The following is a 20,886-nucleotide window of genomic DNA, read 5'->3' as shown; positions in this document are numbered from 1 at the left end:
TCTTCCCCCATCAAACCCGTCCCTGCACCCATGCCCATGTCCTTCCCCCACCATCTGGAGCTGGCTGCCCTCCTTCCACCAGGAGGTGAGGAGGGGAATGTGGGGATGATGTGCAAAACAACTGCACACATATCAGCACATCCAAATTGGCCATGGTTGTAAAAATTATCATAACGAGTAATAGGAGTGGGGAATAAAAGTAGGGAGGAACCCAAATACCCCACAATAGTAACATGGAAGGAACAGATCAAAAGGTTCGAGTTAAAGCCTACGAGGACCAAATGGTTAGATTTAGAAATATAAGCACCAGAAATAGAATACAGAATTTTCAAACATTGAGAGAGAAATAAAAAGACATTTTAAAAAATCAGGAAAGAAAGGGAAAAAAAAAGATAAAGAAAAAGCATGGTTAATGAAAACCAGAAACGGAAATGGTAGAAATAAAACATAGCAATAATCACAAAAGCAAAATGATTAATTTGACTGTTAAAATACAAAGACCTCAGCTTGAATATAAAAAATTCTAGCTATTTGTTATTTAGTAGAGATAAATCTAAAACATAATGGCAGAGAAATGTTGAAACAAAAGTAATAGATATATCAGATATATTAAAATTAAGTACTTCTAATCATCAAAAGACTAATAAGAGAGTGAAAAAGGAGGCTCAGAGTGAGAAAAGATATTTGCAACCACATAAGCAACAAAGGGCTTGTATACAAAACATACAAAAAGATTCTTCAAATCAATTTTTTTTAAAAAAGATAAAACAACCCAGAATAAAAATAGACAAAAATGTATAAGCATGTTATATATTTTCTCTATAAAAGAAAAAATAAAGATGGCCAATAAATATGTAAGGGTGCTTCATTCCATTAATTCATAGAAACAAAAATTAAAACTAAAATGATATACCATTATATACCCACCAGACAGCTAACATTAAGGAGACTGAGTATGTTGGTAAGGATGTGGAGAGGGAACTTGAGCATCCTTGGATTTTGGTATCCACAGGGGTCCTGGAACCAATTCCCTGTAGATACCAAGGGATGACTGTACTTCATATATTTAATATTTATATATATTTTAACATACACTTCTAAAATATTTTATATGAAAGATGCAAGTCAGATGCATATTTTCATTCCAGGGTACTTCAGAAAGTTCGTGGAAAGATTGTATTATCTTTTAATTCTCTTTTTCCACAAATTTTTTGAAGTACTCTCATAGTTTTTAAAAGTAAATTAATTTTTTCTTTATTTTACCAGGCAAAAACAAACTAAAGGTCAATTCCTCTTCCTCAGCTTCCTTGACATCTCTCAGTTGACCATTTCTTCTCTCTTCGTACATTAAAGTACTCAGGACCTTGACCTCAGCTTTTTCCTTTTCTCTTCTTTTCTCTCTCTATTCTTTCGCCTAGATGATGATCTCATCCAGTAAGTAACCTGACTTAAAATACAATCCATCTGCTGACAAATTCCAGACCTTTATCTCTGGCCTTGAGCTCTCCCCTGAGCTCCAGATCTGTAAATCCAGCTGTTCTGTTTATCTACATTCATTCATTCATTCATTCTCTTATTCAACAAATATTTATCGAGCACCTTCTATGTGCGAGGCTCTGTTTCAGATGCTGGGAATTCAACAGTGATGTAATCAGACAAAGTCTCTGCCCTCATGGTGCTTACAGTCTTAGACAACTCCATTTGGATGTATAATAGACATCTCGAATGTTACATGATCAAAACAGAACTCCTAATTTCCAGCCCCAGACAATAAAACTCATTCTTTCTGCAGTCCTTCCCCTTCTCTGTAAATAGTCCCATTCTTTTTCCAGTTGCTTCGGTCAAAACTAGGAGTGATCCTCGACCCCCTCTTCTTTCAGCGACACACTGATCCCATCAGTATTCTGCTGGTACTCTCTGTAAAACATATACTGAAGCTAAGCACTTCTCACAGTCTCCATTGCTCAAACTCTGATTTTAGGTACTTTTATAATTACTCTAACAAAATATGCTTACTGAGACATCTTTTTCCTCCTTTGAATATCAGATATAGAAGTAAGTTTCTCACACTCCTTAGTTTATTTTCATGAATCTAGGCTCTGTTTTGTTTTAATTTTTTCCCAGTCTGCCCTGATATCCTCTCATAATCTCCTTCCCTCTGAGAGCATTTATTTAAACGTACTTGATATATGTCCTTGACTGTGTATTTATCCTCATGAAATACATATGTATTACTTCATAGATCTCATTTTATTTTCCTTAAGCTTGGCACCCAACACTGTTTTTAAGATCTATGCATGATGTCATATAGATCACTTCTTCCAAGAAATGGCATTATATACCACCATAGGCACCTACAACATGTCACTTGTCTATTCCCCCCGATAGATACATCAATTGCCTTCAACTTCCCACTACCACAAATGATGCTATAAATAATATCTTTGTACATTCTCAGAATTTCTCCGCGACATATACCTGGGAGTAGGATTCTGGTTCCAAAGGTAGCCACATCACACACCTGATGTGACTAGGTGCCTCCAGACTGCACCCCAAAAGGGTGAGCAACAGCATTCCACTGTGCTCATCAACTACGTCTTATCTGCTCCCTTAGAATTCTTAGGACTTAGACACTTAGGACTGTCTGTACAATTGGCTACTGTGGGCTCACAACACTGTCCCTCCCCAGGAACTTTCCCAGGCAGAAGAGAGTTGTCTCTGCCAAGGTCATGAACTGAGGGAAGGGCAAGGGATGAGGGGCACCACAATGAAAGTCTCCATCTCAGGGTCTGTTTCCAGAGAAACCAATCTATGATGATTGCCTTCAGCTACATGCACAATGTTGCCATGAACATTTTTGTACATGCCCATTTGTGGGCTTTTTCTAGAAATAGATCTACCTTGGATATTTAATTTCAGTAAGCATTCCTGAACTGCTTTCCAGGAGGTCTGTACCAATTTAACCTGCCAGCAGCAGAGCTCCTGCCTCCAGACATCCTTACCGACACTTACTATTTTCCACCTTTCTCCACATATGACTTCAAGAAAAACTTGCAAAAATATGCAAAGGTTGAAAAAAAAATCAGTTTTCTGGTCAGCCCCCAGTTCACCAAAGTAGCCCCAAAGCTTGTTCTTTGTTGAGGTTTTAATTTTGTTAAGGGAAAAAAAAATCATCCAAACAGAATTACTGATATAGGTCCTAATATAAAGAATTCAATAACCATAAAATATTCACACATCTGATTTTTTTCTACTTAGATAATGTACATTGCTTCTCTAACATGCAAAAAATTTAAAAAGAGTTTGGGTCTGGTAGGTGTTATTTATAGTATTCTTCCTTGGTGTGAAAGCCATAATTGCTAAGGAATAATTTTCTCTAGAAAATGTTTATCAACATGCCTGCCATATGTAGATTTTATTTGGCACAGATAAAAAAATAATGAATACTTCATCAATTTTCAATTGCCCATCCTAATAGAAGAGATGAGAAAACTCAGATTATGGTTAATTTCCCAATCACTTATTTAGAGGCTTAAAATCACCATGAGACTTTCAGAGGTGGAGACCTAGAAATGATGAAATGATGCCCAATGTCTTCCTCACAGGATATGTGCTGGGGAATGCGGAGCATGGGGGAGGTGGGGGGAGCCCCTGCACGTGTAGTTCATCTATACAGGAAAGGAGTCACAGAGCACTGAGAACTGACTGCTGTTCTGCTCTGGACCACAAATAGATTGCTAGTTGTGGTTTGTTTTTACGTGTGTGTGTGTGTGTGTGTGTGTGTGTGTGTGTGTGTGTGTGTGTGTGTGTGTGTGTGTGTGTGTGTGTGCGTGCACTTCTTGGCTAATTCTTTTCAGCAGCTCTGCTTTATAGTTTTTTCCCTTAAGTCTGGCATACCTATTACAAACAAAAAATATTCTTATTTAAAAGGAAAAATGCAATGAAATGTGTTTCCATGCTTTTTTTTCTTAATTTACTTACTCTAGCAAAGCAATTAAGTAGACGTTTATCAAAATCGTCTGTCACTCTGCCTCCATATTGTACTTCTCCAATCATGTACCGAACTGTCGTCCACGACACACCCTTTATTAAAAATAAAAAAGGATTATTCATGGTCAACCCAAACAAATAATTATAAACATTTTAGGTCTTTCCCTAGAGGCAAAGTCTAAAAAAGAGAGCACTAGCTAGACTGCATTTAAAATTATTCATTATGTTACATTAATAACTCGTTCGCTATCATGTGGCTGAAACAGTTCATTCACCTAAGAAAAATCTATAAAACTAAACACTAGTGAATATATTGTCCATAGCTTATTTAATATAGGAAAAAAGGCTATTTTTCACTCTGTGGAAATAATCACCTATAATACTTATTATATTAATGCCAAGCTGTTGGGGGGGAAAAGTGGTATGTATGTAGTAAAGAAAAGAGAAAAATCAAGTAATCAACACTTTCATATGCTTTCTCAGTAATATATTTTCTAGAATCAGTATAATAGCTAGAAAATTATTTATTCACAAAACTTTTCTAAAATGCAATCCTTTGCCATCTCATTCCGTGAGCTATAACTACATCAAAGTATTTATTAATTTCTATAGCAATTTTATGTTAACAATATATTTCAGATATTAGTAGTTTTTTTATTTAAAAAAACTCTTCAATGCATTGGGGTAGAAGGGAGGATGCTTGATTTTTATTTACTTTCTCTTGGTTAAAATTGTATTTGTCAGCTTGGTTGCCTTTCAAAGCAACTATTCCAAGGTAACTGTTATTTTTATACACCAAAATGATAAATAACCATGGAATAGAAACCCATATAATACAATTTTTCATCAAACTGCCATACTCTTAATTTGATATCCTTTTGTCATTTCAAGGAAAAATGATGGTTTGGTTCTAGAGTTCCCCCCACCTAAGTAAATATTCATCAGGGATCACATCACCACGCTGATAATGCAGTACCAATAACTATCCTGAAAACCTACTATGGGAACGAAGACAGTAGAAAGTGGTATATATTGAGCCCTTATTGTACACCATATACTATGCTTTCACAAATACTAACTCATTTATTCCTCACAGAGACCATGGCCATTTTATAGGTGAGGAAACATCTCTGAGAGTCTCATTAACTTACCCAAGGTCATGGAAAAACCATATTTCCAACCCTTTATGACATGAGTGTGAAAGGACAACTGGGTTTGCTTCCTTAGTTCTGTGAGCCTGAGGAAGTCTCTTAGTCTTTCTTGTCTGTCCTCAACAGTAAAACAGGGATAACAGCAGTGCCTTCTGAACCTACCTCACAGAGTTCTGAAGATAAAAATGAGATACTGCATCCATAAGCACTTTGAAAACTGTGAAGTGCCATATGATGACTAGTACCATTATTAGAAGTTATTGATATTTACATGCATGAGCTTAACTGCTAAGAAATGACTTAAGGTGACAAAAAACTTTCATGTGAGCTGGCAGATACCATCTCTATTTTTCAGGAGGCATGAGTAAGATCAATAAAGAAAAGTTTGACTTAAGGCATACCTTCTCTTGAAGGGCACTGGGGCACTTGGGTGGGATATGAGCAAGGCTGCTGTACTTTGCAGCACACTCACTTTTATCACTAACAGTCAGCTTCTGTTGTTTGGGAGTTTATGTGGCCAAGGGTTGAGGCGGGGAGGGAGAGGGGGGCTGGACCAGCAAATAGCTGATTAGAATGACAAGTCCCTTTGAATGAGGGGATGGGGACCTCAGCAAGTTCACTCCATATCACAGGCTGAAAATGACTAAAACCTTTATTTAAGGAAAGCAATAAAAATAGGGAAAAAAATTTCACTCACTTTTTTAATATCACATTCATCAAGGTGATTCTGAATAAATTGAACACTGGCTGAAAAATCAGCAGAATTGAATTCATAGGGAATATTCCATCCTAAGGGACCAAATTTTCGTCGTTCCTTAAAGACATTAAAGAAGAGTAAGTATTGAGTGGGTTTTTTAAAATTGTACATAGCTGATTCCTTTATTATTATTAAAGTATAGTAAAATCAAGGCCATGTTATCAAAATAAGTTGACATCATCTTAAAAGAACATCACATTTAATTTTGGATATATTAACCATTAAAAATATTAATAGTTTATAAAAACAAATCTACAAATACTTGCCAACTTGGAGTTCTTAGGTTTCAAAAAATAGTCTAGGTCTCCAGTGACAACTCAAAAAAATGTAGTAGGTGCTGAATAAACATCTGTTGAATGATTTTTTATTCTAAATTGGACTCTTGAAAGTTTGAAATGTTAAATATAAGCTGAATTTCTCAAGATGAATAGCACTCAAGAGAGTTTAGACTCCCTGTTAGTTTTGCTTTGTAATCCTGCCATTTCAGACACTGAAAACCAAAACCTCCTATTGTACACATGACACATCTGTCTTAAAACTTTCACATCACTCTCATTTGGTTCTCTCTACTTAACTGAATAAAGCCTTAAAGACTCCTGTGAAATAGTGGCTAACTGTTTAGAATTGCCAAATTACCCACAGATAATCAAACTGGACTCAGATCAAACTATTCAATTGCTTTGGTATTCTGCAGACCATTTTAAAGGTGTTTAAGTGTTAGAACTGATATCTCCAGATCCTGATCACCCAGCAAATCACACTAATGAATCCAAATATTCCCATGCTATCAGCTTTTCCTGTTCCTGCACATAACCACCCTCTCAGGGAAGTCCAATGATTTATTTGAGCTAGCCCCTGATCCTAGTGTCTGAAGTGAGGACACATGTGCAGAGTAGAATCCCTATACGTCTGTGGGAAAATTTAACTCTACTTCTTTTAAATATATACCAACTTTTCTTTCTCTCTTCTGTGTTCTCCAACCCAACACACACATTGCTGTTTTCACCAGCCATTCCAATCCTTCCTGCCGCAGCTGTTCCATGCTTCAGATTCTGAATTGAAAGGATCCCACCATTTAAAGGAATCTAAATGAATTTTACTTTGGACAAGTTCATGGTCAGGTCAGAGAAGAAATTCAGAAAGCATGAAGGTTTTCATTACTGATTTTTATGATATGCTTTTGAAATATTAAGTAAACCATTAACATTAATTTGGGTCCGGATGCTCTGACCGTGGGAGATTAGACTAAAGGCAAAAAAATAACTCCTAAAAATGTAAAATGCTACCATTACTTCTATACCTGTACTTCTTTAGATTAGCTTGTCAGGCATTAGAGATTTGAACAATGTGACTTCTGTTCCCATCCCTTAGCTAATCTGATCAAAGGTGAATAACCAGCCCTTAAAGAGCCAACCAGATTCCTTCTCCCGGGGAGTTGGACTTAAGAGTTCAAAACTGCTATCCGGAGTTTACACTAGAAAGACTTGTAAACTCAAGAGCCGTGAAGCACCATCGTCCACCTCGTACACAGAGGTGGTGAGAAGGTGCAGAGAGCTTGGTCTTGACAGGTGGAGAGGCTGTGTGCTCCCAGGTGCAAGAGGGGAAGCCCTGGTCCTTACAACTGTCTGCTTCTCTTGATGGCTTTCTGCTTCCTGGTCCCAGCATTCACATTGCGGTTTGCCTTTTTAGTCATTTCATGTTGAATGAAGTATTTGGTCCTGTAACCAGATTTTGAGCCTTGACAGTGAAAAATGCATCTTCTATTTTTGTCTCCCCTTTGACACTGGCACCTTGGGGAAAGAACTGTGGTTGCCTAATAAATATTGGTCAAATATTATCAGAACAAAATGAACTGTCCCTCTCACCTTCTGGGAGGTCAATTCCAAGGCCGACCCAGGGTTTTGAGTTTCTGGAGTGGACCTCAGAACACAAAGGTGAGCCTCTTTCAGGTTATTCCAAGAGCAAGTGTGTATTGAGAGGGTCTATGGGATGTTAACATGAAAACATTTTCCGCTAACCCTTTAGTCCCTGGGAATTCTTTCATCTTGAAGACTTTGAGGAGAAGAATGCTAACCACATTATTAGTGAAATGTGAAAGTTTTCCCATTTTTGAAAAATAGAATCAAAATCTACACTATTAGTTTTACCTATGCATTTGACTTAATTGTTAATTTAATGTTCAATAGGAAGAGGACCGAATGAAAAATAATTCTTTATTTCCAATAACTAAAAAACTGCTTAAATTGGCTCTATGTGAACACTCCCATTTGTATGCACTGAGCATTTGCAATTTAGTTGCTCCTTGAAATGTGATCTTTGAAAATTGCCCCAGTGCTGAGATTTGCTTTACATTTATGTTACTATCAATTTTCATTTAAAGTATTCACTTTTTAAGTTGGTTCACTAAAGTCATAGACGGATTAGCCCATCTTGGGAAAAAAAGACAAAATCTTGGTGAGTGTCTTTTTTTTATAAATGAAGTTATTTCACCTTCTTGTTTTGGGGTTTTTTTATTATTACTATTTTGGGGGGTACCCACTGAGCTCTTTAAGTGACAATAAAGAAAAAAAAAACTTTAAGTATCACCTTGGAATACTATCAAGATATACTCAAACCACTGGAACATAAGAACTCATGTGGAAGTTCAAAAGAAGGGGATTTTGCTAGATTTATATGGAATATTAAATTTCTTCAGTCCAATTAAGATTTTGGGAACCACAGGATGAGTCCTATGTAGTACAATAGAAAATATTAAAATATTAAAAATTAACTATTAAAATACTAAAATTTTTGTATTTTCAGAAAGTTTTAATGTGGTTGAGAAAATAAGACTTAGAAACAAGAAAAGGACAATGTGAGAGTCAATATAATTAACTGTTGAAATTTAACAAATGATAAGCCTGAAGAAAACCTTCAATGAGAGAATCCTGTAAAGAATGACACTGAAGCTAGTCTTTGAAACGAGGGGAGAGGAGACTTCCAGGCTTGGCTAGGGCCATGAGCAAAGACAGGAACACAAAGTCCATGACTCGTCCAGAAGGAGGCTACAGGCGAAAGGTCCTACTGCAACGGAGAGCAGGTTCAGGGCAGCAGCAGGAACTAAGTGTTCACGTGCTTCCCAGATGGAAGACAGACAGAGTTGAATGCAACTTCATTCACCAGAGGGAGCTATTACACATGGTTAAGTAGGAGAGTGATGTTTTTAGGAAGACCAGTCTACTCCCTACTTAATCTGACCAACACAGTTCCTTAAACACAGAACTACTACTGAAATGTGGAAAACTCCTTAGAACACTGATGAAAGTTGCTCAGTGGAGTCATCATTTCAATGATGTCAAAGCTGTTTCCAGTTTTAGGTTAGATTCTACCTCATCAGCTCCACAGCCCACTGCAGGATCACTTCACTTGCATCTTCAAAACAAAGCTCTTTGGAGCATCACATCCTATTTACTTAATAACGGAGCTAATGTAAAATGAAAAATACTGTACAATCCGTACCAGACAACATAAAGGAAAATTTCATGGGTAAAAATAATTAACAAAAAGTAGCCAGAACCACTAGGAAACACTACAGGGTACAGGGTAAAATATAAACCTGTATCACGTTATTGTAACTATTCAAAAACTTTTAAACTAATAATTTCATAATCACACCTCTCCAAAGTAAAAACTTTGCATACACTATCAAATTTGAAAGGGTGTTTGTTAAGACTCTAACTTGAGAAAGAAAACAAATGGACTCTGTTGATATGGAAATTTTTATTTAATATTTAAATTATTTTAAGAGTCATCATAAAATTTCCAAGTTTGCGACTGCCACTGCAGGCCCTTGGAGATTCTAATCAATGTCTGTACCAACAGCAACAACAAAAACACCTCACAGAGTTAGGGATAAGCTGTTTGAAAAGTCCCAAATGTGAGGCTTAATGTGGGGCAACCAAAGTGATGGGGAGAAAAATTCCAAACCATGAAAAGGATGTAAAAATGGCTGAAGACTTCTCCCCTAAGGGCCATGGCTGTTTGGCTGTGGTTCTCAATTCTTGTTGCATATTAGAATCACTTGGGAAGTTTTTAAAAAGACTGAGATCCTCCCTCTCCTTAAGTCAGGGATTCTGACTTTAGTCTGGGGCCCAAGCACTGGCTGAGAATCACTGTTGAAGACATTGACTCGATCCAACGTGCTGCTCAAGGATCGGTACACTGACCATCAGTAAGAAAAAACCCAGAGAAGGTTATTCTGACCTTCTGTAGGAGGTGTTGGTAGGAGACTAAAAGACCAAGTTTCGAAAGACAAGACTTCGGAGGAAAATGTGTTTAAAGTTAAAATCCCAAAGGGTGATCGTGGGCTTGCTCTGAAACCCAGAATGATGTTACACTAGAGTTTCCAGGAAACGATGGAAAGACAATATGGAGGCTGGAGAGAAGCTTCCTTCGTGGGTTATCTTCAAGAGGATGCTGGAATGTTCTCAGAGAGTGGTGTCCAAACTGAGCCCAGGCAAGTGCCAGGGTCCTGGCAATGAAGGGCTCCCCCCTTACCCCCACCGGGAGGACCAAAGGCCTGCCGGCAAAGGCAGAGACAGGACCAGACTGCAGTAAGCATGGCCACCACTGCTAGAACTTCCCCTGTCACGGCAGAGTGTGGAGTTGCCTTGTGCCTCTATGCAAGTGCCATGGCAGCACCAGGGCACCCCCCTCCCACTGGGCAAGCCTGCTTCCACCTCAGTGGCAACACAAACCACACCCTCCACCACTCTTCTACCCAAGAAAGTTGTCCTTCACCAGCCACATCGACCTCCCCTTCTCTGGGAAAGGAGGGGTACTCATTTGGTTCTCTGCAGCAGGAGTAGGGTCCACAAAACACATCATGCCCTTGAGGTGGGGTGAGTTGGTGGTATAATGCCAAACCACGATTCAGTAAGAGGAATGACACTGGGGAGCAGGCGGTGGGTTGGCTACTTTACCACTTACTCTATATTCCAGAGTGAGGTGGACTCCAACATGAACCCCTCCCTAGCTCTGAAGTTTGAGATTATGTGACATGAACCAATTCCCTGTTCTATTTTTCCAGTCTCTGCAAGGACAAAAGTATATACCAGTACATATTGTGTTTGTACAAAGCAAGGGATACTGTGTTGATTTGGGAAACTTGATTAATCAACTACCAAATCAGGTATTTGGCCCATATGTCCAACACTAGAAAGAGAAAAGAAATACAAGTCACAATCTATTTAATCCACAACATTCCTTCCTGTAGCGGCTGAGTCTCAGACTTTCACGTGCACGTGCATCACCTGGGCATCTTATTACAGTGCAGGTTCTGGTGCAGCAGATCTGGGGTGGGGCCTGAGATTCATCTCCAACAAGCCCCTAAGTGATGCTGCTACTGCTAGCCCAGGATAGCAAGTCCCTAAAGAACTCTGGATTTTTCTATCAATTTGGATCTATCCTAACCAAGAAAAAAAAATGTTTAGGCAATATCATGGTAAATATTTCTGAAACTGATGAAAAAGAACAGGGGAAATATGCTTGCATTACCTACACTCACTATATAGTCACAGAACTGGATGACAGAACTTTAGAAATGGGAAAAATCTTGAAAGATCACCTACTTCTGTCTCTAAGTACATAGATGGGGAAATAGAGGCCCTGAGAGGGACATAATTTGACCATCCTCACCCAGCTAACTGATTTCACAGTGAATACTCAAGTCCAGGCCTCCTGATGCTCAGTGAACTGCTCTTTCTAGCACATTACTGTTGCATTTTAAGAGATAGCCAACCTTTTTTCCACAGATGCTCCACTATTAACTTCACAGCCCTGGGGCAGAGATATTTTCTCTGTTTTAACCTAAACACATATCAAGTGCAAGTACACTTTAGTGCCATGACTAGACCACAAACCTGTCGCTCTTCTTCTGTTTAGCACTTGGATAATGGCCACTAAAAAAACAGGTCATTGCACTGACCATATGGAAAATACACCCAATCATCTCTCCATGATAAGCATAGTGGAAGAGTTGAACCATCTCTACTGGGAACAGAGTCATAAAATATATTATTTGTGGATTGGGAATTAAATAACAGAGTTAAAGCAATATTTGTATTAGAGTGTGATAAGGTCTGGCAAAGCAAACAATTCCCAGATAAGAAAGTACAAAATAGATTTCAGTGACTTGAAAGCTGTAATTTACAATCCAAAGGCCACAGTGGAATTTAGCAAAAATAACCACCAACAAAGCACTTAACGTGATTTTAACTCTCAGGATTAAGCGACAAAAACCAGAGTCAGCCCTCTCTGCTGGGCAGCCTGGAACTAAGTAAAGAGGTAGGGATAATAAGTCAGCGGGGAAATATGTCCAGTGTTTTCTGGGGTGAGCATTAAATTCCCCTCCATCCCTGGGCAGGGCAGGGAGAGGTGAGGTGCAGCTCTGCCCATTACTGTGCGCAGCTAGAAGCAGGACTCCTGGGCCATGCCAGTTGGTTTATTATTTTGCCTTGCATCCCAGACTCAGAGAAGAAAGAAATCTAGGAAGGGGTTAAAGGATCCTCTTTAATTCTCTATGAAATTAAGTGACTCAAACACATTAAAATTATCCAGCTTTCAAATACAGAACAAAATATAACATTCAAATACAAATCAAAACAATAAAATTTTTAAAAATCCTACAAACAATGCTGGCCGGTTAGCTCAGTTGCATAGAGCACAGCCTTATAACATCAAGGTCGTGGGTTCGGATCCCCATAAGGGCCAGCTGCCAAAAAAAAAAAAAAAAACCTACAAACAAGTTGCTTGGTAACCATGAAATTATTAAATTACTATTTAAGTAATTAGACTAGAAAAGCAAACAGCAAACAACTTGGGAAAGACAGGTGACTGCTGTTAATCCTCCTCCTCCCAAATCACCACCGCTTTTACTACCTGGTCATAAACAGAATCTAAACTTATGTAAATCAGAGCCAGGCAGTCCCACATCTACCACATACAAAGTACACACGAACTTAACCTCTCTGAGTCTCAATTTTGTCATTTTTAAGGTGGTGATAAGCGTACCTTGAAATATGGTTGTTAGTACTGGAGTCTTCAAAAAGGCCATGGAAAGATTTGTATTATCTTTTCATTACATTTTCCATGATCTCTTTGAAGTACTCTTGTATTATATGAGAAGGTGCATATAAAACTTTTGGCCAACACAGGCCCTTTCAAAAACCAAGCTTCTATCTTAATAATTTGTTTGTTCATCCCACAAATATTTATTGAGCTCTGACAATGCCCCAGATGCTGTTGTGGGGGACTCAGCAGTTATGAAAGACAGTCTTAGCCCTCGAGACTACCTTCTAATCGCCGGGGTTGGGGGTGGCAGAAGTGGGGGACACATGTGAAATACATAAATATATACTATGCCAGGTGGGGAAATGTGCTATGAAGGAAAAGCAAGCAGGGTAAGGAGGACAGAGTGGCAGCAGGTAGTGCCATCATGGAAGCCTCCCCAGTGAGGCCACATCACATCGTCAGCATCCCCTAAATGTAAAAACTCCTTTCTGAAGTTACCTGCACCGTGGAGTGTAAGAATGCTACTGTGTACAGCATTGGCTTCCACATGGGTAAATTACTGATGTCCAGAAGGTCTTGATTAATTCCGGCAAATGTCCTTTTCAAACCTGCGCGTACACCTTGGGGTGGCTCGTTAGTGAATTTGAGAGAAGTCTGTCATAAAAAGCAAATTGTTGTTTCTATAAATTACCGTAAAGGATAAAATAGAAATCACAATACATCTGACAACAACGTGCTTAAGGCACATAAACTGTGGGCTGAAATCCAGCACTCTATAAACTAATTACACTGATCAGAGCTGAAACCCAGTAAATTAGTACTCGGTCTTAGAACTCTTCTGTGGAAACAATTACTCTACAACTTTAACGATTGCAATCAAGATTTTGACAATTATACTATAAGATTTTGCAATGCAGACTATAATGGACCAAAAAGCCCTGTTGTTTTTCCATCTTTGAATATTGTCAATTATGCCATCTTTATTCATATAACTCTCAATGAAAAGACACTTATCTCATAGAAACAAACCTGAAGCAGTGTAATTGGAAATCGATCGTGGGGCTCAGTAGTTATCCATACTCGGAAGGAATCATCATTGGCTTCGGTGGTATTTAGCGTCTCTAGTAATTCTTCCATGAATTCCAGGCCAAGGTGACAATTTTGCAGTAATACCCAACCACCCTGTATTCAAAAATGAGTTTGTATTTATTTCTTGTAACTCATTTGCTATGGTTTTATTAAAAATAAAATGCACAAAATTTTTTTCTTTAAAAAAAAAAAAAACCTTTGCTTAGAGCACATGAATACTCTGGAGCACGTATTTTTTTATAAAATTACATGTCAATACAATCATTTTTTCTGCTACTGGTACAAGCTAATTACTTGGAATCAAATATGTTCAAAATGATTGTATTCTGCCGCCCCTGGTTCAGAAAGGAACAGAAATTAAAACTTGAAGGCAGACCTGTGTAAATACAGTGTGTGCACCATCTAATGGTGGGAATAGGTATTTTGGAATTGGTAACAAATTGTCCTGCCTAAGGTAAATCAGAACTGATTCACTCCAAAACCAAGAAGACTGGTTCCTAGTTATCCATAGTTACAAAGAAAAATGCACTTTATCTCATGCAAGCTGTAGACAATACATTTGGTGGCATTTGCTTTTGCTACCATAATACAAAACCTTATTCTTTACCATCAATCTTCCCACACATTCCTGAAACCACAAAACTTATTAAGCACTATCTAAATAAATACTTGATAAAACTACATTTAAAAATATGTCTCATAACCATCACTGCCCTATGCGAACATAGTTTTTTTAAACCAGAAACATTTAAACAGTCTTGTATTACTAGATCACATAAATATAGCTACAGAATATTCAGCACAATATATGATAAGGTGTGTATATCATGCCTTCAACTGTAAGAGAAAATACAACTCTGGCTCGCTTAAATTGCAAAGAGGACGTTTTGGTCTATATAACTGGGGTGTCCAGAGTAATAGGGAATTCAGGATTAGTTTGTGTCATCATGGACCCAGCTACTTTCTGGTTCCCCACTCTGCTTTTCACAATATCTGCTTTATCCTAAATCTGCTGTCCCTCAAGGTGGCAACATGGCTGCACCTGTTCATGTATTGTGAGGGTTTTTTTTTTTACTAATAATGTCATTATTATCAATACTTATCCCACCTTGAGAAACAGAATATGGAAATCATAAAAACTAATATTCCAAAGAAGGATAATGTGAATGCAGTATTTAAATTAAAAAGTTTCTCACTTGTTGAAACTAAAGAAATTATTTAAGGCCCAAGTTAAACTACCAAATCACTCAATAGGTTGGAACATTTGATTTGAGTAAAAATAATTATATATAATTTTTATGACAAATATATAAATTAAATATATTATTGAATTTAATTAAGTGATAAAGATTAAGGCTTAGGGAATTTGAGAATTAATGACTAGCTTGAGAATTTGATGACCCAAGCAGAGTTTTCGTCCATTAACCCTCTCTAGTCATTAATTTCCAGAGAAAAGCTTCACTAAAGTTGCTGCAGACATTATGAGACCAAAAGCTTGAAAATGAACCAAGATCTCATTTTATTTTTATAAATGGTGCGATTTCATATTACAGCTGAAATAGCTATCTACAGAGCATTTCTAGAAAATTAATGTCCTATGTATTTATTAGGTGTGATGGGAAATATTTCTCAACATTCCATTTGGCTTGCAATTTTCAATAGAAACCATTATCCATATTTAAACATAACATCCTCAAATATTTCTTATTTGCCTCAAACTATTCACTAATGAAAAATGAAAGCCTGCTTTGAACTGAAAACTGAAATCTAACTGTTTCAATCTGTAATTTCTTAAGTACTATCTATTAATATTGATCATGAAATTCCAAGACTGCTAAAACTGTGAATCAGAAGGTGTGTCTTCCAAATTGTAAGAAAAAACCAGCACAATTAAAAGAGCATATACTATCAAAAACAGAACAAGCTTTCCACGGAGGTGTCAAGAAAAAACTAGCTTTAGGTTTAAAATTCACAGGTATGAATTTATAGGTTGAATATATGTACATTTAAGGTTGAATATATGTACATAAACAAAAACAGAAAATAAGGACTGAGCATCACAGGAAGAACACTTCACCCATCACTGTGGCGATCCTAGGTAGACCCGATGGTCAGAGAATAATGGCAAAAACACTGCAATAGAGTAGTTGTTACATACCTGCTGCATGGACATCTGAATCAGCTTTCGAGCATGTACTTCTTGTCCTTGCCCCATTGAGATAGTTCTACATTCTGTAACACAGGAGAAGGTTCGTGATGATAAACTGTAAACTTTATAAGATTGGTATGAAAAATTAATTCCTGAATGGTCATGGCCTTTCTCCTCCATCGCTTCTTCAGAGACAATGAGGAAAGGCAGCTGATGATGGTGGGAGATTGATGATGGGAGAGGTAGCTACTGTGCTTTCATAGGTACTTAGAGGGAAAAAGGATTTTTGAGTTTTGCTCTATGTTTTGATTAGAATCCTCCTTTGGTGATATGCTTCAGCAAAGATTTAACTTTCTCTTTATTCCTTTTAGATACCAAGCTCACAGTGTTTTGTTTGTACTTTTGTCCATTTTTCTGAGATGAAACTCAGGACAGCTCAGCTCTATGAGGGCAACATTCAGGGGCAACTGTCTAAGACCCATTTTTCAGCTGCTCCTCAGATTTAAGTCATCACCTTGGAACTGAATGAATGCAAAGAGACCATGCCAGGGTGATAAGTGTCATAATTCCAGGGAGAATATACCATTTAGGACCAGATGTCCCAGGCACAGAACCTCATGTCTGCTCTGTCATATGAATTCACTAAATAATAGAAGTCTGAGAATTGTGCTTGTGAAAATGCAATTGGAGATTAACTTTTCAGCACACCTTGGTGGCTCTGGATTATCTTGACTTTTACAAGCATGATCTCAGCATGAGCAGAGGAAGTCAAAGGAGTGTGGTTCACATTGTGAACCAGTGTATGTTTTAGGGAACTGCTGGTAGAGGCTACAAGTGACTGGAGACTTCGTGGGGTGGGAAGGGAATTATATCAGGAACAGAGAAACTGTCAGGACACACCATTTAGACAGCATCATGTAGTTAATGGCTAGATACTCTGTGAGGTTCTGCAGGGCACAAAACTAGGGATTACTCATGGACTTACAGTCACAGGGAGAGATTTTGCAATGGGTACCTGACAAAAGAAGAAAGAACACTGCTTGGAGAATCAGGAATTACAATAGGCCAAGTCCAATAGGGGCAGGTGGCTATCCAAGTGATGGGTTGAGAGGAGATTTAGGGGCATCCCTTCAAAAAATATCAAGAATCTGACCACTTCTCAACATCTCCCTGGTCCAAGTGACTACCACCTCTGGCCCGGATTTTTGCAACAACCTCCTAAGTGGTGACACCCCCGCTCCCACTCTTGGCTATTCTTCCTACAGCAGCAGAGGGATTCTGTCAAACCCTAAGTCTGTTACACCCATCCTTTGCTCAGAACCATCAATGGCTTCCGATTTCATTCAGAGAAAAATCCAAAATCTAGTCCAAAGTACTTATATACAGTCTGTAAGGCCCTACACAATCAGCACCCTTCCCCCACACACTCAACACACATGCACACACATGCACACACACAACTTTTTCTTATCTCATCACTCCTCCTCGTCCCCATACATTCACTTTTCTCCAGCCACACTGGCCTCCTCCCCAGGCACACCCCAGCCTGTTGCTGTCCCCCTACCTGAAACGCATTCCTCTCAGAGTTCCACTGACTCCCTTCCTTCGCATCTTAGGTCTTTCTCACACTATCAGCAAGGCCTTCTCTGACCATCCTATCTAAAACAGCACACCTGCCTTTTACCTACTTTTTCTTAGCATATTCTACACTTTTCTTCTTAGCACATTATATACTCGCTTGTTTATCCATTATTGTCTGTTCTATCCCCAGACTAGAATGTCAGCTCCACAAGACAAAGGACAGAAAGACCATGGTGGCTAACTCAGCACCCAGACAGTGCATGTGCCATATTTTCTTAAACCTTTTTAACTGAGATATAATTCACATATAATAAAATTTACTCCTTTACAGTGTACAATTAAATGTTTTAAAAAGATATTCATAGAATCACTACTACTAACTAATCCCAGAACATTTTCGGCAACCCAAAAAGAAACCCCATACCCACTGGCAGTCACGCTCCATTTCCCCATCCACCCCAGCAATCACTAAGCTGCTTTCTGTCTCTATTCTAGACATTTCATATAAATGAAATAATACAATATGTGGCCTTTTGTGTCTTTCTTTTCATTAGCAAGATGTTTTCAAGGTTCATCCATATTGTAGATCACACAACTTCATTCCTTTTTATGGCTGAGTAAGAGTCCATTACGTGTATATGCCATATTTTGTTTATCTATTCATCAGTCAGTAAACATTTAGATTGTTTCCACTTTGGGGCTAGCATAAACAATGCTGCTATGAACATTTTGTGTGGAAGTTTATTTTCATTTTCTTGTATAAATACCTAGGAATTGATTTGCTGGGTCATATGGTAACCCTATCTTTAGTATTTTGAGGAACTGTCAGACTGTTTCCCAAAGCAGCTGCACCATTTTACATTCCCACCAGCAATGTATGAAGGTTCTAATTTTTTCACATCCTTCCAACACTCGCTAATGTCCCCCTTTCTGATTACAGCTGTCTTAGTATAAGTGAAATAGTAGCTCACTGTGGTTTTGATTTGCATTTCCCTCACTAGGGAATGATGTTGAGTATTTTTTCATGTGCTTATTGGCCATTTGTATATCTTCTTTGGAGAAATGTCTATTCAAGTCCTTTGCTCATTTTCCAGTTGGTTAATTTGACTCTTTATTGTTGAATTGTAAGAGTTCTTTATATATTCTGAACACCGGACCCTTATCAGATAAATGATTTGCCAATGCTTTCTCCCATTTTGTAAGTTGTCCTTTAATGGTGCCCTCTGAAGCACAAAATTTTGTACTTTGATGAAGTCCAATTTATTCATTTTCTCTTTTGTTACTTAAGTTTTTGGTGTCATATCTAGAAAACTATTGCCTAATCCAAAATCACAAAGATTTACTCATGTTTTCTTCTAAGAATTATAGTTTTCATGCTTACATTTATGTCTCTGATTCATTTTGAGTTGATTTTTTTTACGTGATGTGATGTAAAGGTCAAACTTCATTTTTTTGGCAAGTGGTTATCAGTTTTTCCAGTACTATTTGTTGGAAAGACTGTCCTTTTCCACATTGAATGGTCTTGAAACCCTTGTTGAAAACAAACTAACCATGTTTTTTAAATGTATTAATAGAATGTGAGAGTTTATTTTTAGACTCTCAATTCTATTCCATTGATAAGTGTGTGTGTCTGTGTGTATGTTTGTGGGTCTGTATATGTGTTTGTGTCTATTCTTATGCCAGCTCCATGCTTTCTTGATTACTGTAGCTTTGTAGCAAGTTTTGAAACTGGAAATTGTGAGCCTTACAGCTTTGTTCTTGCTCAAGATTTTTTGGCTATTTTGGGTCCCATACATTTCTATACAAATTTTAGGATTAGCTTGTCAATTTCCACAAAGAAAAGGGAGCAAGAATTTTGATAGGGATTGAGTTAAATCTGCAGATCAATTGGAAGAGTACTGCCATCTTACCAAAGTCTTCTGATCCATGAACATGGGATATCTTTTCATTATTTAGGTCTTTACTTTTTTTTAACTATGTTTTTTGGGTTTTCAATGTACAAGTCTTGCACTTCTTTTTGTTAAGTTTATTCCTAAGTATTATATTTTTTGATGATATTGTAAATGGAATTACGTTTATAATCTCATTTTTGGATTGTTCTTGCTGGTGTATAGAAATACAATGGCTTTTTAAATACTGATCTTGTATCATGCAATCTTGCTGAACTTATCTATTAGCTCTAATTGTTTTTTGGTAGACTTCTTAGGATTTCCTATGTACATAATCATGTCATCTGGGAATAGAGATAGTTATATTTCTTCTTTTCCAGTGTGGATGCCTTTTATTTACTTCTCAGTCTGACTGCCCTTTGTAGAACTTCCAAGACAATATTGAATAGAGGTAGTAAGACCAGACATCCTTGTCTTGCTCCTGACCTGAAGGGTAGGCTTTCAGTCTTTACCACTAACTATAATATTAGCTGTGGGTTTTTTTTAGATTCCTTTTTTCAGTTTGGAGAAATTTCCCTTTATTCCTAGTTTGATAAGTGTATTTATCATGAAAGGGTATTGGATTTTTCCAATGATTTTTCTGCATCTTCAATAAAGTGAATATTTATGTTCCCCTAAAATTCATATGTTGAAACCTGATCCCCAAGTTGATGGTATTGGGAGGTGAGGACTTTGGGAATGTTATTAGGTCATGAGAGTGGAGCCCTCATGAATGAGATTACTGCCGTTATAAAAGAGGGCACAAGAGAGACCCCTGTCCCTTCCATCATGTACAGGCACAGCAAGAAAGCACTATCTATGAACCAAGAAATGAGCCTTCACCAGACACCAAATCTGCTGCCACCTTTTTCTTGGACTTCCCAGCCTCCAGAAGTATGAGGATAAATTTCTGTTGTTTTTAAGCTACCCAGTCCATGGTATTTTGTTATAGCAGCCCAAGCAGACTAAGACAGCACCTATTGAGATGATCATGTGGTTTTTGTCCTTCTTTATATTAATATTCTATTAATTAAAGAATATAATTCATTAATTTATCAATTTTATTACATTGATTGATTTTTATGTTTTATCAACCTTGCATTCCTGAGATAAACCCACTTGGTCATGGTATATAATCCTTTTTATATGGTGTTGGATTTGTTTTGATAGTATTTTGCTGAGTTTTGCCTC

At 37.7% G+C, this 20,886-nt stretch overlaps 1 protein-coding gene across 2 annotated transcripts in view; it reads right to left on the bottom strand.

Moving 5' to 3' along the window:
- The window catches only part of DNAH8 (dynein axonemal heavy chain 8), a 272,139-nt gene that overhangs the window by 32,363 nt on the left and 218,890 nt on the right, over positions 1-20,886 (bottom strand). For both annotated transcript variants that reach the window (XM_063096081.1, XM_063096082.1), the window contains exons 79-83: positions 16,196-16,269; positions 13,978-14,130; positions 13,447-13,602; positions 5,839-5,955; positions 3,982-4,083 (exon numbers count right to left, since the gene is read on the bottom strand). In XM_063096081.1, the coding sequence (XP_062952151.1) occupies positions 3,982-4,083; positions 5,839-5,955; positions 13,447-13,602; positions 13,978-14,130; positions 16,196-16,269 (602 nt within the window). The remainder of the gene's footprint in view (positions 1-3,981; positions 4,084-5,838; positions 5,956-13,446; positions 13,603-13,977; positions 14,131-16,195; positions 16,270-20,886) is intronic.

The sequence above is a fragment of the Cynocephalus volans genome, chromosome 5 (genome assembly GCF_027409185.1).
Source record: "Cynocephalus volans isolate mCynVol1 chromosome 5, mCynVol1.pri, whole genome shotgun sequence".
NCBI classification, from domain to species: domain Eukaryota; kingdom Metazoa; phylum Chordata; class Mammalia; order Dermoptera; family Cynocephalidae; genus Cynocephalus; species Cynocephalus volans.
This window is presented reverse-complemented; position numbering and strand designations above follow the sequence as displayed.